Genomic DNA, 17044 nt, shown 5'->3' with positions numbered 1-17044 from the left:
TCTGAGTTATTTGTGGTGCTCTGTTCTAGGTAGAGGTCTCTGGGATATTTGGTGCTCTCTTTTCCAGGGTGTCCCTGAGCAATTTGCGGGGGGGGGGGGGGTCTGTGTCCAAGGTTTCAGAATCATTTAGGGATCTGTGCTCTGAGCATGAGGTGTTTGGGCCATCTATGTCCAGGGTGTCACATCTCCACTTTGGGAGCACTGCCCCAGGATGTGAGGTCTCCAACAAAAGTTTGGGAATTGATGATCAGGGTGTGAAGTTTCCGAGTGGCTTGGACAGCAGTATCCCAAGTTGTGAGGTCTGGGAAATGTTTGTGCATCTCTATCCCAGAAAGTTGTTCTCTGACGTGTATGGGGTCTGAATCCTAGTGTGCAAGGTGGCATTCGAGGTCCTGGAGCTCTGTGGGAGTCAGTGTCCCAGTTTCAGTGCAGTCTGAGTTACCTGGGGTGTCTAGATGCGAGCTCTCTGAGCTATTTGGAGATAGATAATCCAGGGTGTGAGGTCTCAGAGGTCTAGGGTCAATATCTGGGTATAAGGTCTATGAGCTGTTTGGAGGCGTGTGTCCTAGGTGCCCCGTGAGGTCTTGGACCCATTTAGGATTCTGTCACCTGTGTGCACAGTCTTCAAAATAGGTATCTGTGTCACAACATGTGAGGTCTGTGAACAAACCAAAGGGCACTGGCTCACATTCCCGACTGAGGGGTGATGAAAACAAGTTTATCAGGAATGTCATCTCTGTTCTCGGTTTTCTACCCTGGCACCTACAGGTACTCAATAAGTATTTGCAGAAAGTTTCCCCCAGCATGCGTAGACTTTTCTCTTTGAATGCAGTAGGTAGGCTCTGGGTTCAAAGCCTGTAAGAGCAAGGGAGGGTCCAGCTCAAATTATATCCTATTTCTGTATTTCCACTGTCTTTATTTCTCTTAGTGATTTTTGTTTATGGTAAATGATAATAGTCCATTTAAACAACAGTGGATTTACTTCACTTTCACAGTATATTTGAAAAATTAAAAGGCAAGCTTATTTTAGGTCACACATTACATGGGTGATGGTGCAAGTGGTACCCTGTAGGGAGCATTGTACCAAATGGCTGCAGTCTGAGGAAAATGTTCCCAGGCACCCCAGCACCCAGCCTCTTGTGCCCCCCACCCCCACCTACACAAGGCCTTCAATCCCCACACCTTGCTTTGTTCAGTCAACGATTTGTTTTATTGATGCCCACCCCAGGCTGGGTAGGGCCAAGGGATATACAACAGGAGAATCAGATTCAGTCCATGCCTGAAGGTCAGTCTGGGGGGCAGGAAGCACGGACACAGACAGACACACAGACACACAGACCTGGCATCTGGTGGCAGGGCACACAGTCTCACGTAGGGGCACTCTGAGCACAGGTAGTCAGGGAAGGCTTCCTAGAGAAGACCTCATGGGGGAAGCAAGGGGGCAAGGCAGCCATCAGAGCCTTTGCCTTCTGTACGTTTGCGGGCAGGTCACTTTTGAGGCCAGCGGACCGAAGGGGAGTGCAGAGGGCTGGGGCTGGCAGAGGCTTCCCTCTCACCTCATCGTACCCTCATGGGTAAACCATGCCCGCCCCACCCCCATTCTTGGCCTGCACTTTGCCTTCTGCCACATGCACCCTTTCCTGGGGTCCACCTCCATAGTTTCCAAGGCTTCCCTGAGACAATCCATGTGGAGCAGGTGCTCTGCCCAGTGCCTGGCACCTCATCAACACCCCATCAATGCACATTTTTGTCCTAAGTGCTATCTACAGCCTAGCTAGGTCTTGGTTCCAGCTCTAAGTAGTCCCAGCAGTCATCATGCCCCAGGTCAGGGCTCCCATTACCCTCCACACTCTCAAGAGCCCCGGGTGCCTTTCTATATGCACTCCCAAGGCGAGTTCAGACCCAGCCCACCTTAAGCACTGGCAAAATCTGGACTGCCTTCCTCTCACTGGTCAGTGGGCCGTGAGCACCCACTTCTCTTCCAGTGGCATAAGAACGTCCATTTCTCAGCTGTGCAACCCTGAAAAAGACCCTAGGACTCTTGGGCACGACACGACCCGGTACAGGAGCATAAGCAGAAACCAGCCGCAGCCCCAGCCCTGGAGATCCCCTTTCTTTCACTAGTACAAAGTTTCTGTGGTAGGGGAAACATCTGGGCTGGGAACTCCAGGCTCCGATGTCCGCCTGCCCTGGGACTGCTTCCCCACACCCTTGGGGCAGTAGGGAGAGAGCCTGCAACAGACCCAAGTTCCAGGCAGAAGCAGGTGCAAAAACAGTTCTATTCTGGGGCTGGGCTGGGGCTCATCCCTTGGACTTCCTGGATAGGCCATGATTCTCAGCTGCAAAAAGTCCTGGTGTTCTGAAATTACTTCTGAAGGTGGGTGGGGGTTTGTAAGTGCAACCCACAAATGGGGCTGGGACAGGGAAAAGGGGCTCCTAGAGTCAGTCAGTCCTCACCACAAGCCCACAGGCCCAAGCACGGGGCAGGTGGGGGCAGGTAGAGGCAGGCAGGAGGCCCAGGCAGTCATTCCTCAACAGGAGGGCAGCGGTGGGTAGGTGGGGCAGGCGGCTTTAGGCCCCCACTGTCAGTCTGGTCTCAGACTTCAAAGGGCTAGAAGAGGTATTTGCGGCAGGATTCAGTCCCACACTTGCATTCAATACGGACCCGCTTCTTGGGGGAGCCGGGGAGCCCGGCCAGGCCAAAGTTGGAGTCCATGCGGGTGCTCTCCATGTCCACGGGGTCCACTGTGGAGTCACAGCCAGGGAAGGCAGGGGGGAGGGGACTTGTTAGAAGGCCAAGGTGAAGTGTCCCGCTGCCCTTTTCACCATAAGACCCAGGAATCTTGGGTGCTGGGAGCACATCTGGGATTTGGGTCAGGTGGGGGTTGTGGGGTTGGTGGTCTGGGCTCAGCACTGGTGGTGGATGGGGTGTTCAGGTGTTAGGAAGATGGCTGGAGGTAGGGGTTTTGGAGGGAGGCAGGGGGCTGTCAGGGGGAGGGCCATGTCAGACAGAAGTCAGGAATGGTCACCTAGACGTCCAGAGGGACATCTGAACTCTCCTGTCAAAGATCTCCCCCCACCCCTTGAGTGTCTCCGAGGTGGCTAGCTTGTCAAGAAGGGGACTGGTTGGAGACCCCAAGAGTGTCCAGATGCTTGGAATGAGCAAGGCCAAGGGGGTCAGGAGTGGGGAGGGTTGGGTGACTGGGGAAATTCAGATGAATCAGGAGGAATATCTGAACTCTCGAGCCAAACATCCTCCCCAGGAGTCTTTAGGAAAAGTCTGTATGAGTGTCTCAGGGTTGGGGTCCAGGGATTGGAAATGAGGGGACCCCCGAAAGGTAGGCAGAGGTCCAGGAATCCAGATGGGAGGCTGGGAGTCAGGAAGAGCATCTTAAAGCTCCTTGGGGAAGGGTCCTTGTGTCCCATGTCATTGTATGCCCCTGCCCCCAGTCCCTTGCCACCCCCACCTTGCATGTTGTAATCAAAGGTGAGCTCCTCGCCTGCCCGGATGGTTCTTGTGGCAAAGAAAGCGATGCGGGGCAGTCGCTCATCAAGGTTGTCTATGAAGACGTTGTACACCTGGAGGTTGGGGTCACACTAGGCGAAAAAGAACAGCGGGAGGGTGAGGAGGGGCCCCAGCCTGCTCCTCCCGACCCCCGCCCGCCTGCGGGGTACCCACACTGTGGTTGACAAAGTGGGAGATGTTGCCATAATAGGCTGCATCCACGGTGTACACATCCTCCACGTAGTCCAGGTCGAAGAGGTAGGTGGCGCCCTGGCGGTCGTAGATCTGGCCCCGCCGCTCCGCCTCCTCTGAGGTAATGATCTGGGGAGAGGGCCGTGGGGGAGGGGAGAATGGCCAAGAAGGCTCAGGAAAACCAGCACAGCTCCTGACCCCCAGCCTGGCCCCCCCTGGGCCAGGAGAACAAGTGAGCAGAGCTGTGGCTGGCTCAGCAGGGGTAGCAGGTATGGACACATGGGGGGGGGGGCTGTGATGCAGAGGGTCTGTGAGCCCCCCTGAGAAGGGAGCTGGGCCTCAGCTGCCCACCACCCATCCCTCCTCAGGCCTCTGGATGGCATGGTGTCTCTCAATGGTGGACAGAGGCTGGCCACAAGGTCCAGGAGTGAGACAAAGAGACCCATAGTGAGATACGCTAAGCAGATAAAAGGCAAGAAAAGGACCCAGGGCTCACAGAGAGGTGTGGGCGAGTGGGAGAGAAAGAGAGAGGCTGCAAGAGAAGAGAGCCTGAGGTGCTGTGAGACCCAGCACAAGAGAAGGCACCAGCACTGGGCTGCGAACAAGGAGGAGCGGAGGACACGGAAAGGAAAAAGTGGCCTGGACCAGTGGGAAAGGGAGATGGAATGAATGGAAAGGAGACTCAGACAAGAGAGCTCAAGGCAGAGACTTAGAATCTTAACACTAAAGACCCTGGTCCAGAGAGAAGATCAAGACCCCTGTTGAGAGTCTAAGATAAGATAGCAAGAAAGAAGCAGAGGCCAGAATCTCAGAGGCAGAAGGTGTAAGAAAGGAGGCAAGAACACGGGAAAGAGACCCTCCTTCAGCCCTGATGCTGCACAGTGCCAGCAGCCAGGATCTAAGACAGCAGTGGGCATTTCCTCCTCCCCAGATGGGTCCCTGGATGTCCTGGAAACCCCCGCCTCTCTGCCCCTCGTGTTCCCTCCTCCACCCCCAGCCAACCACAGCCTTGCCTTCTGGTAATTTCCAGGCACAGTCAACCATGCCTGACTCTGGGTGAGGGTCTTGTGGACCCCAAGACTTCCTTCTCCTCAGCCTAGGTTGCCTCCAGACTGGGGCAGATCTCATTCTCCACCCCTAGGCTTCCAGCTACCTCTGCGAACCCCTCAGAGACAAGTGCCCGCACAGCACAAAGCAGAAACACCATGAGTACCCTTTATTTTTACTCTGCTTTCTAGCCCAGTAACCTATCTTCAGTCCTGCGGAGGTCCTAAAAGCAACTCTAACACTCTCTTCCCCCCACACCCTTTCTTCCCCCCTCCCTTCATCAGAGACCCACTAGCCACCACCACCCCTGCCACTCGACACAAACCCAAAGCTGCCCTGGCTTCCTTCCTTGCTCGCCCTCATGCCAGCCGTGACCATCCCCTTCCTACTTCCAGTCCTCACCACCCTCCACTTTTGCCAGCCAGGATGGCTGCACTGGTGTCCAGTCTCCTCCCTGCCTCTTACACCAGCACCTCCAGCCTCTGCTCTGATCCAATTCCTAATCAACACCTTGAGAAGACCAGGGTCTACCCCTCGGGCCACAGTGCTCACTGCCCTGCACTCAAGCTCCATTCTGAGGAACCTGCCTCCCTGACACTCCCAGTTTGTGCTGGTTTGTTCGTTCATTCATTCGGTGCATTTTTTTATGAGGCCTATCCCATGCCTGGTCCCAGTGCTCAGGGGCCAGTGTCTGCAGGGAGAGAGACAGGGACCAGGCTGGGCCCCTGTTGGGAGTCACAGTTGGGTCAGGGGAGACACAGGAACCAGGCTTGGTCCTGGCCCTCAGGGGTCACAGTCTGGTAAAAGAGAAATGGATTTGGATACCTGCAGTGCATGATGCTGATCGGAAAACACGGTGCTTAGGATTCCCAGGGCAGTAAAAAAGCAATACACCATCTAAAGCAAGCTACAGGTCAGAAAAGGGCTTTGACACCAGGTTGAAGAGCGGGGACTCTCTCCTGAGGGATGCAGTAGGAGCCACAGAAGTGTTCTGAGGAGGAGTTCATCAGGGTCAGTCTCCCTTCACCTCCTGAGAACACATACTCTTTCCTTGTGGAGTCAGCACAACAGACGTGACTTCTCTGCAGTATTCTTGAACCTCCCGATCCCCAGTCGCTGTGAGGAAGCTGCTGCCTCCCTGAAGCTCTCTGAAGCCCTGGGACTGAAGGGCAGCCTCTGCTGGCTCACAAGCATGCTGGGTGGTGTCCGAGCCAGCTATTTCCATTCCACATCCTCCCTGGTCTCCATCTTCCCGCCTGTTCTGCCTCTACCTGCTCCCCGAGTCTCACCAAGAGTGAGTCACAGGGTGAGCCCTCCAGGGCACAAACGGCTCCTTCTTGGTCTTCTTTCTTTCCAATCCTACTCTGTAAGGGCGGGTGTGCCCTGAAAATTCGGAAACAGAGCAGGCCATGTCCCTGCTCCCTAGCAGCTCTCCAGAATGACTGGGGAAGACAGATGGGCTATAAGCTAGCAGCCTGGAAAGGGTGTTGACGGTGAACAGTAACCAGAAGACTTAGAGTCTGGTCACTGCTCTGCCCCCATCTGGATATGGGATCCTGAATGTTCTCTCCTTCTGCCTGTTTCCTCAGCCAAAACAAACAAGCAACAACAACAACAACAAACCCACAACCCTTCACCAGGTCTGGCAGCACACCAACTTTAGACACTTCGACTTTCTTTTTTACCTATTAGCCTGATGACTCTGAGCACGTTACTATACCTCTCTGGGCCTCAGTTCTCATCTGTAGAATGGGGGTGACAATGACAATAATCCCAACTGGCAGGAGCTATTACTGTAAATATCCAACGCAATCAGGGTCGTGAAAGAGGTTTCACTTTTTGCTTTAGTTAGGACACGGAGCAATGTTAGGAATGGCTAAGTAGTGATTTTGTCCGAATCTAACATGCTCCCTTATTTTATGTGCCCTTTCCCAAGAAAGGAAAAACAGCTAATTAAATGATGCGCCATCATTTAATTAAAATAATTGAGACTCATCTTCATTTCAGCGTCGTTAAAATATGAAGAGAATTCAGGTTTCAGAATGGATAAAACGGGCTGTTGTTCTCTTCTGGGTGAGGGTGGGGATGTTCGGACAGAATGTGGAAGGGTGTGAAGGCAAGGAAGGGCAGCTCACGTATGTGGAGGGGCTGTTGGTGCAGAGACAGGAGCGTGAATGTTATGTCCAGAGCGTAGAAGGATAGCGTGGTGAACAGGTATGGGGTGCATGCCCTCCATTACAGGACATCAGGTAGGGTCTGGGACAGCACCATGGAACAGAGTAAGTTAATAGTTCTACAATGAAATTCACGAATATTCACCCCAAGTGGGATAAATAAACTACAAATAGGCCCCTATCAGGTCTGGTTGGGTTTTATAGCCAGATGGGTTACAAAAAACTTTGGGGTTTCTGAGCATTTGGGATTTTCTGGATTTTGGACTGTAATGGCTAACACATATTGAAGGCTTACTGTTAGAGGGCTTCCTCCAAGCGCTGCACACATCATAACTCATTTCAATCTTATAACAAGTGAATGATGTGGCTGCTACTATCACCCCCATTCTACAGACTGGGAAACAAACACAAAGAGGGTAAGTGACTGCTGCTGAGTGGTGGAGCTAGGCTCCAACCTCAGGCAGTCGTGCTCCAGGGCCCTGCCCCCCACCTCCCAACCATTTGGCTGTGCTGCCTCCTTACAGGGGACGCACAAAGAGGAGTTTGGCAGTGTTTGGGGGCCTATAGTGCCATCAGGAAGCCCCACAGCTCTGAGAGGTCAGAAGGGGGCCTGGAAGTCACAGAATGTGGCAGGAAGGAGGCCAAGAAATAGCTTGAGGAGAGTGTGTGGAGTGGGAAGAGTGGGGACTGAGGTGAGAAGCCCCGGAAGCCCCAGTGTTTATAGCATGGAACAGTAGACACGAAGAAAGAGCAGCCAGAACAGCATCCTGACCAGGGGACTCTGGGGTGCCTGGGGACTGTGGACTCTCCCTCCTCTTCACTTGTCAGGATCCTCTGTTATAAAGAACTTTTCCTCAAGATTGTCAGTACAGCGAGGCTGGAGACACTCCCTTCTCTGAACTGTCAGGTTCCTGTGGGGGCTGGATACCTCCTCCTCCAGACTGTCAGGGGCTCTGGAGTGTACACACATATTTCTTCAGACTGGTGACATCCCTCTAGGCTGTTAACATCTCCTCTACACTGTAGCATCCCTCTGAGGTCTGGACATCTCCTCCAGAGTGTAAGGACACTGAGGATTTGGACATTTCTTCCAGGCTGCCAGAGTTCTCTTACGTATAAACCTGACCTCCTTTAGGCTGTCCTGATCCCTCTGGGGTGAGGACACTTCTTTTTCCTGACTGTCAGGACAGTATGGGTGTGGACACTTCCTAAGTTGGACCACCAGGGTTCTCGGGAGTGTGGAGAGCTTGCTCTCTTCCTCCTGGTCACTCTGGGACATAGACCTCTCTTCCTGCAAATTGTCAGGACCCCCACCCCAGACTGTCAGGAACCCTCTAGGGTGTGGCCACCTCCTCCTCCCCCAAGACTGTTAGGTCCTTTGATGTGTGGACATTTCTTTCACCAGACCATCAGGATTATCTGGGTGTGGACTTCCTGTCTAGACTATCAGGGTCCTCTCTGCAGTGTAGACTGCTCTGCCTCTAGGTCATCTCTGCCCCCTGGAGCTATGACTCTATAGTTCATCATTGGAAGCCTCTCCCCTCCACCAGTGTCATTACTATAGTGTGGACACCCTTAGGTGTGTGTCCCTTCCCAACCATATCACACCCCTAAGAGACCTGTGTAAACAGGAAGATATTTGGGTTGTCACCATGACAGCACACACATGGATTTAAATGGTCAAAACCCAGGGATGTTAAATGTTCCCCAATGCAGGAGATGGTCCTACATAAAAAGAACGGCTCCACCCCCAAATGCCCACCACATTTCACCTTAGAACATGACACCTGCTGTTATAGACCCTTGCCGGTTACTGGAACTCCTTTTGTTTTCCACCTGGGTACATAGCTAAATCACACTTCCCAGCCTCCCTTGCGCCGAGGTTGAAGCCAGTGACTCAGTTCCAGGCAGTGGGTGTGGGCAGAAGTGATGGGTACCGTGTCCAAGCCTGGACCATTAGCAACCTCTCCTTCCACCCTCTCAGCCCACTTGCCAGCAATGCTGAGTGAGGATCAGGGGTGGCTCCAAGGCTTGAAGGCACAGCAAAAACACAAGAGGGAAGGAGCCTAGGTGGCCACACCACTGTATAGAAAGATACTACCCAAATACCCATGATGGACTGTTATAGGAGCAAACAGACTTCTAGTGTGTAAAGCCACTAAGATCTGAGGGTTGTTTGGTGTATCGGTTAGCCTGCCTAATACAGCTGACCCTTGAATAACACAGGTTTGAACCCTGTGGGTCCACTTACATGCAGATTCTGACAAATACAGTGTAGTACCGTAAAGGTTACTTCTTCCGTTGTAAGAATACAGTATATAATACACGTAACTTATAAAATATGTATTAGTCAACTGTTTATGTTATAGGTGAGGTCAACAGTAGGCTGGCTATTAGTAGTGAAGTTTCTGGGGAGTAAAAGTCACATGCAAATTTGACTACATGTGCTGGGCGCCCCTAACCTCCCCCTCGCCCCCCCTCCCGTGTTGTTCCAGGGTCAACTGTATACACAGGCTTTCCCCAGTGTCCCGCAAGTCTGGAGAAAGAGGCAGCCAACATAAGGCATGTCTACATCCTACTCCAGAGTGATCGTGTTCCTTTGGGCAGATTAGTCAAAGGTGCTCCTCCTGGTTAGACACTGCTTGGCGGTAAGCTGGACCCTTGTGAAATGAGAAATAGTGCCTTTTTGGGTGACGCAACCTTGTGCAGACCACAATGCCTGTTAAAAGGAACACTGCTTGGATTTCAGTTCCCACTTTCCTCGTTGCTAGGTACCCTTAGGAGGTTAAACCCAGTCCAGAAGTACTTCAATATGCTTTCAACTACCAGCTTGAAATACGTGCCCCTGCCAGGGTGTCCCTATCACACTCAGGTTAAACACCTCCACCTTTCCCTGGACAGGAAAAGCAGGGAAGTCACAGGCACACAGTGAGGCGAGCTGGGCACACACAATGGGAACACATGGTGGGAAGAGCTACACACGCGCGCACACCACACCAGGTCCCGTCTCCCTACCTCTCCCACGTACTCCATGACGAAGCTGTTCTTGCGGATCTTCTCCAGCGTGCGGACACCCCAGCCACGCCCATCATCCGTGCGGAAGATGCAGAGGTCATAGCGGATGCCTTTCTGTACCACGCGGTTGGGGCAGTCATAGCCGCAGCGGCAGCGGGAGTTGCACTCGTAGATGGGCAGCCCGGCGCGCAGCCGCACCTGACCCTGGTCATTATAGGCAAACTTGTGCAGTGATGCCCCAGGGCAGCAGCCTCCAGCGGGTGCCCACAGACAGTCCTGGCACTCACAACCCACTGCCACCTGGTTGAGGGTGATGCCCTCACCCACACGGTACTCGTTGATGTATACGAAAGCCCGCGGGGGGCCGTCCAGGTCCACCTCGTTCTCCACCGTGATGCGTCCCAGGTGGCTGCGTTTGGCATTGAGCTCCTGCTCCCAGCGCCGGAGCGCCCGCCTCTGCTTGGCCTTCTGTACCAGGTAGTTGGCCAAGCTTGGGTCCAGGTGCCGAGGTGGCTTTGACCGTTGGTGCCGCCGGAGCAGCTCCCTTTCTAAGTCCTTGTGGAACTGCTTGAGAATGCGCACACACTTGAGATTCTGCCGTGGCTCCCAGGTGCTCTCTGAGTCTGGGTATCCACGCCATTTTACCAGGTAATACTCTTGTTCCTGTTGGGGGACCAGGGGATGGAGGGGGGCACCATAAGTGGCAAAACCCTTGGACCAGCACTCCTGGGACTGACATCCCAAAACCAGTGGAGAGCACCCAAACCATCCCCTCATCTCTTCTGGAATGATTCCATGCAGTGGTTAAAAAGCATGGGCTCTAGGGGTGCCTGGGTGGCTCAGTTGAGCAGCTGACTCTTGATTTCGGCTCAGGTCACGATCCCAGGGTCAAGGGATTGAGCCCTCTGTCAGGCTGCGCCAGGAGCATGGCACTTGCTTGAGATTCTCTCTGTCTTGGTCTCTGTCTCTCTCTCTCCTCTACACCCCACCCCGCCATATAAAGAAAAAAACATGGGCTCTAGACTGAGTATCCCTAGGTTCAAATCCCATTCTCCCCCTTATTATTGCCCAAATTCCAAGTTTTAATTTAACCTGCTTCCTCCTCTCTCTTTCCTCTCATCAGCTCCCTCCCTCTAGCTGTTCAGGCCCCAACTCTTGGGAGTCATGACTGACTTCTCACTCCCACATCCACCCTCAGTAAACCCTGTCAGCTCACCTTCACACTACATCCAGAATCCGACCACTTCAAACCATCGTCACTGCCACCAGTGTCAACCCTTGCCTGGATTGCGGTAGTATCCTCCTCGCTGGCCCCCCCCCCAGGTCTACCCTGGCCCCTACAGTCCATTCCCCACTCAGCAGCCAGAGGGATCTTTTCTTGCAGAGAGGCAGCTATACGATACTGTTTAACTACACAGATTCTACAGTCAGACCCTCAATCTGCTGCTCCCTGGCTGTGTGGCCTTAGGCAAGTTATTTAACTGTGCTGGGCCTCAGTTTCCTCATCTATAAATAAGAAAAAAAACTAACATTTTTACAGTATTCAGTATGTAGTAGGTACTGTTCTAACCACTTTAATCCTCATAACTCTATAGGAGCTAGACATGGATAGTCATCATCTCCACTTTACAGATGAGGAAAATGAACCACAGAGAATCTGTGTGAGTATCCCGGGGTTACAGGACCAAAACCTGAACCCAAGCATGCTGGCTCCACTCTTTATCCTGCCATTACCTCCTCTGGCACTGGTAATAGTTCCCATTTTGCATTGTTGTTGGGAGGATTAAAGCAGTTTCTGAGAGGAAGTGCCCAGCCCACTCAAAGTGCTCAATAACTGCTAGCTATCATCATCTCTAGTCCTGGACTCAGCATCTCAATCTTTGGTCTGTATTCCTGTGGAGGTGGCAAGAGAGACTTATTTTATTTGGGGATTCATTCTGGCTCCTGCCTCCCTGAGGAAGCCACTTAGTTTCCTCACCTGTAAAACAAGGATGATCTAAGAAGGCCTACTAATCCTAATTTTTTAAGATCAGAGGAGAAAACTCCCTTTGGAAACAGATGCAGGCAGTGGGGAGCAAGGGGGCAGTAAGCCAGCTTCCTTGACACACCCCTGCCCTGGCCATGGTCACCCCAGACTCACGCGGATCTTTTTGTAATCACACAGGTACTCGACTTCAAAGTCATAGAGATTCCTCTTGGAGATGCCGAGGGCAGGGCAGGAGAGCTTGGCCAGGCGACACAGGTCCTGTAGCTGATTCCAAGAAGACTTGCAACACACACTGCAGCCTAGAACAAGGAGGCCAGAAAGAACTTACTGGGCATCCTGGTGAAGCCAGGGATCAAAGGGGACCTCAAATCCTCTTTGGAACTTCTGAGTGAGATTTCATCCACAGGCTTTACCAATGCTAAGACCCTTCTACCACGAAATTGTGCCACTTCCTTCAAACCCCAGTGCTCATTCCAAAGCTACCCCTAGTACAGCAGACCTCAAAGCAGACCTGCTGCAGGGATTGTTCCGTACTGTTCCTAAAACTGCCCGCAAACCTGCCTTGGGTTCAGGACCTAATCATCCCTCTCCCCACTTAGCAAAATAAAGAGAACAATCCCCCACCTCAGTAGGGTGCATTGCCCCAAGGGAATGGGTGGGGATGGGATTACAACCTCTAGGCACCAAACAAAAGCTTAACTGGAAAGACTGGTCAGGGATCCCTTATCTGAAACTCCTGGGGCTAGAGGTGTTTCGGAATTCAGATTTTTTTGGATTTTTACAAACGTAGTTTTAGGTATACCCCATACATTACCTAACACCCTCTGTGTGGTCAGGGACATCAATCCACAAACATATTAATAGTTCTGCAGCAATAATCAGAATTTTCACATTAAATAGGAGAAATAAAGAGGCAAGACAGTCCCACTTTACAATCCAGTTTTGCCACCAAATTTAAGTTTTCAGGGCTTTTTTAGATTTCAGGATTATGAATAAGAGATTGCGGAGTGGTATTAGATTTCAGGAAGCTTCCTTGAATGATTAGTCTGGGTGCCTTAAACCTACAAGGTACATTTTTTTCCCACGGCATTTTGATGGTCTGTCTCATCTACATTTCTCTGAAGGGTAAAGCTCACCCAAAGGAGTATGCTCTGAATTCAGGAACCAGCAGAACAGTACAAGTTATTGACAATTCTTTTAAATATAACTGGAATGTTTCTGGGGTTGCCAGAAATTTTCAAGACATGGATTAAAAAAAAAAAAAAAGGGCTTCTGATTCAAGGCACAATGTGCTTTAGAAGCCATTTTATCAAATCGTTTCACAGGAACATTTATTCTAAATGCAGTCAGCCCTCATCCTATTATTATTCTCTACCTCCCATTACGAAAACCAAACATTTGAAGTCATAACGAAATACTATAGACGTCACCCTGAAAATGTACAAGAGCTTTGCAAAATTATTTCGTGTGCACATCCCCCCCCTCCACTTAGGCAGGCCTAGTGGAGACTCAAGCCTGTGCCCACGCTTTCCTCTCCTCCCTATGATGACTCTCCCTTTCAACCCCCTTAACTTGCATTTGAAACCCCACTGAAGCGGTCCCAAGTAACATCTCCAGCAGCTGGCTCCGCACAGACCACAGGTGGATTCCTACCCCTCAGACGTCTCCCTCACACTGTGGACCCCATCCTCCCCGCAGCTCTCCTCACCCAGAGGAGCCCACCCTCCCCAACATACTGGAAAAGTCACCCCTCTTTCCCTGCACACGAGGGAGTCCAGCTCTTCTATTAGAGAAGCCCCCTTCCCCTCTTCCTGGGGGAGTCTTCGCTACAGCAAACCCTTCCCCCATCACGCTGAAAAAAGATACCCTCTCCCTGAAGAGTCCCCTGTCCCCTCACTCTGAAAAGGAGGTCCGTCCCCTTCCCTTCCCTCCCCTTCCGGCGTCTCGCGTGGACACCAACCGGGTAACGGTCACCGGCGGCCGATTTTCCCGCGCGCGGGCGCGGCCTCCCCGACAAGCCCCCGCGCGTGCGCGCGCCGACTGGTCGCGATCAGAGGCGCGCGCCCCCCTCCCGCGTCCCCACTTAGCCCCGCGCCCGCCGCGTTCCGAGGCACGCGCCCCCTCCCCTCAGCCCCGCCCAGCCCCGCGCGCCAGGCCCGGGCTCCCTGAGCCCCATCCTTTCCGCGCCAGGCTTCCGGCTCCCGGCTCCGTGGCCTCGGACGCCGGGGCCCCGAGCCCGCGACGCCACCCCTCCAGCCCACCCGGCCCGGCCAGCAGGCCCGCGCCGCTGCCGCCACTGCTTCACCTTTTAAATTTTCCGCCATCTTTCCCCACGGCTAACGACATTCGGGCCTAACCGGCCTCGCGAGAAGAGAGCTCGCGCGGGCGTGGCCGAGAACACGCAGCCTATTGGCCGCGCGGCGCCGCGAGCAGCGCCCGCGCGGACCAACCGGCGAGCCGTGACCGGACCCCTCCCCGCCACCCCGCTCGGTCCCGGAGGCGGGTGCTCGCCAGAGCTTTCCCAGAGTGCGTCTGGGCGGTGGCGGCGGCGGCGGCAACTGAGTTCGCCGGGGGCCCTGCCCGTACGCAGGCCTATTACGTCGTCAGCCAATCACGTTGTCAGCCCGCCGTACGGGGGATTCTCTGTCCTGTCAGACCCCCAATTACCACCGTCAAGTCAGTCGTCACCACATTTTAACCCAAAGCAGGCCGTGACTCTCAAGATGGACTGTCGCCACGGACAGTCCCCAGACTCGAATCAGACAATGGGCCCATCACCGCAGAGAACTGTTTAGACTCCGCCACCACCACCCCCCCTTCACGCTGTCTACCAGTCAACAGCAGCAGCATCCATTCCTGCCTCCAGGCAGACACACGGCGCTAACAACTACCCTGTCAGCCAACCTGTCATTCCCTCTCTCTCTCTTTCATACAGTCCAGCAGCCGCTCTCTCCATTTACTCTTGCTCTAGGGGCAGCTCTGAATCCCCCTGGGGAAACTATCTCAGAGCCACCAGCCATGCCCTCAGGCAGGCCGTGATTATTACGTGATTATTATTATTACTTCAGGACAGTCTGTCACTGTCAGCATCTTCTGTCGCCCTCTCAGGCAGTCACGCATCCAATGCTAGTTGGTCACTCTCTAATTCCCTCGGGTTACTCCTCATTCACACCATGATCAGGCAGTTATTCCCTCAAAGCAGTCACAGCAACTAAAGCCTCCACGCCACCTGACAGTGGCTCAGCAGCCTGTCCCTTCTCAGGCAAGGTATGCCCAACATTGGTCAGTCATTCAATCAGTCTCCTCTGACCCAGGGGGCTGCCTCAAGGCGGCTTTGATTCCAGCCTGGCACAGCCATTGAATCCAGCAGCTACACTGATCTTTCAATTGGTCAGCTGGCCTGTGACTCATTCGCTGCCCTTCATCATATTGTCAATCAGCCAGGCAGCCATTCTCAGCATCTGACTACAGGGTCTGTCAAGCATGCCGTGATTTGGCCAGGGTGGACAGTCACCAGATACAGCTACCTATCAGGCAGTCACAGATCTCTCCATCAGGCAGCATGAAATTCCCTCTTACGCTTCATCAGACAGTATAACATCCAGACACTCCCTCAGGCCAGATGTGACTCCTAGCAATAGTCAGGCCATTCACAACGTCCTGCCACCCAGGCAGGCAGCCTGGCAGTCTTTCAGGAGGCTGCCCATCCTTTACACTATCTGACCACCAACCAGCCCCAGACAGCCCCAGGCTGGTGTAATTTAGTTACACATTGAGTACCCCATAGCATCAGGAAATTGCACTGTCAGTTCCTCAAACTGCCCCTCTCCCTGTTGGTCCATGAGTTATGTAGTCAACCAAACAGTTATACAGTTAAGCAAATGGCCTGCTAAGTCTAGCTATGAGCTAGTTGGAGAAAAGGCTGGTCAGTCTTAGGTTGCATGTCAGCCCCTGCTTACCACGAGTGGAACAGTCAACAGCGCACGTCCCACCACGCATCTTCTTGCATTCATTATTCCTTCTAGAACACATGCTGGTCTTCGCATGTCCCCCGGTCTCCCTGGACGGGCAGAGCTTTCCCATCCCAGGAGTCCAGGACTCCTGTCCAACCCACAAGGATGATTTAAAGCATGACTGAGCCTGGGGGTGGGTCATGTAGGGGGTCCGTGGGTGTGGGGAAACATTCCTTTGTTAAGGTTAAAAACTGCCAGTTATTTAAGGAGCAACAGCTGCATTTATTCAGGAATAGCTGAGAATTGCAATGCAAGACTAGCAAGGTGTGGCAAAACCATATGCCAGTTCAATAAACAAAGGAGAAGAACGTTACATTCTGGAGAAGGAGGAATTTGGGAGGGGTTGTTTGGAACCAAAGTCTATTGGATAAAAGTAAGAGTTCCTAGTGATGATGGGTTGTCATTGGCAAGTTGCAGGACTAGTCTGTTTCTTGTAGGAGATACAATGTACATCTTTCCCTGCAAGGGGCCTGTAATTGATCATTCTTGCCTTTTGACATACTTCTCTTGGGGGGTGTAATTGACAACCTTTCTTGTAATTGATATTGAGTGGTAAGCTTCTTCTACCAGCCTCCCCTTCTAGCATCCCGAGTCCATTTTAGAAAGGTTTCCCTCTATTAATTTTTTATACCTCGGTCCTCCCCAAACATTGTATATAGTGTAGTGGATCCTGGAGCCTAGCTATCTGGTTCAAATACTAGCTCCATCATTGTGTGACCTTAGGCAGTTTCTTCATCTGTAAAACCTCAAATGAGTGACCTTGGGGTGGGGGCATCTCTAGCTCATGTGGAAATGAATCTTTCTCGACTACCATCTGTTCAGATATCAAAAGTAAGATGCCACCTTGTTATTACTGTGTCCCACTCCCAGCCACTTGTCTGTTCATTCAGCATTAATTTAGTGCCAACTGTGTATATTGCCTTACCTAGTGCTGGGGCCAGTATAAGGTCTTTTCCATTACAAGCTGTACAGGTTTGATCTGTTTTTAATGTAAACCTCATATTTGATTGTACTACACATACATGAGTGCACAGACCATGGGTGACCAGTATCATGAGTTCTCACAAGCAAACATCCATGTGGAACCAGAACGCAGGTTAAGGAACATCCC

General features: G+C 52.5%; 1 protein-coding gene across 2 annotated transcripts; it reads right to left on the bottom strand.

Moving 5' to 3' along the window:
- Positions 1–1187: 1187 nt before the first annotated feature.
- On the bottom strand, positions 1188–16018 carry SUV39H1 (suppressor of variegation 3-9 homolog 1). 2 transcript variants are annotated; one of them, XM_030304934.1, is made up of 6 exons: positions 15880–16018; positions 12074–12219; positions 9934–10596; positions 3680–3826; positions 3468–3597; positions 1188–2745 (listed from the first exon to the last, which is right to left on the bottom strand). In XM_030304934.1, the coding sequence occupies exons 1-6, from the start codon at positions 16001–16003 to the stop codon at positions 2612–2614; spliced, it is 1344 nt and encodes a 447-aa protein (XP_030160794.1). In that variant the 5' UTR covers positions 16004–16018; the 3' UTR covers positions 1188–2611. The 2 variants fall into 2 exon arrangements, with proteins under 2 accessions (XP_030160794.1, XP_030160793.1); XM_030304933.1 differs by lacking the exon at positions 15880–16018 and adding an exon at positions 14226–14337.
- Between the last annotated feature and the right edge of the window lie 1026 nt (positions 16019–17044).

This window comes from Lynx canadensis, chromosome X (assembly GCF_007474595.2).
Source record: "Lynx canadensis isolate LIC74 chromosome X, mLynCan4.pri.v2, whole genome shotgun sequence".
Classification (NCBI taxonomy): domain Eukaryota; kingdom Metazoa; phylum Chordata; class Mammalia; order Carnivora; family Felidae; genus Lynx; species Lynx canadensis.
This window is presented reverse-complemented; position numbering and strand designations above follow the sequence as displayed.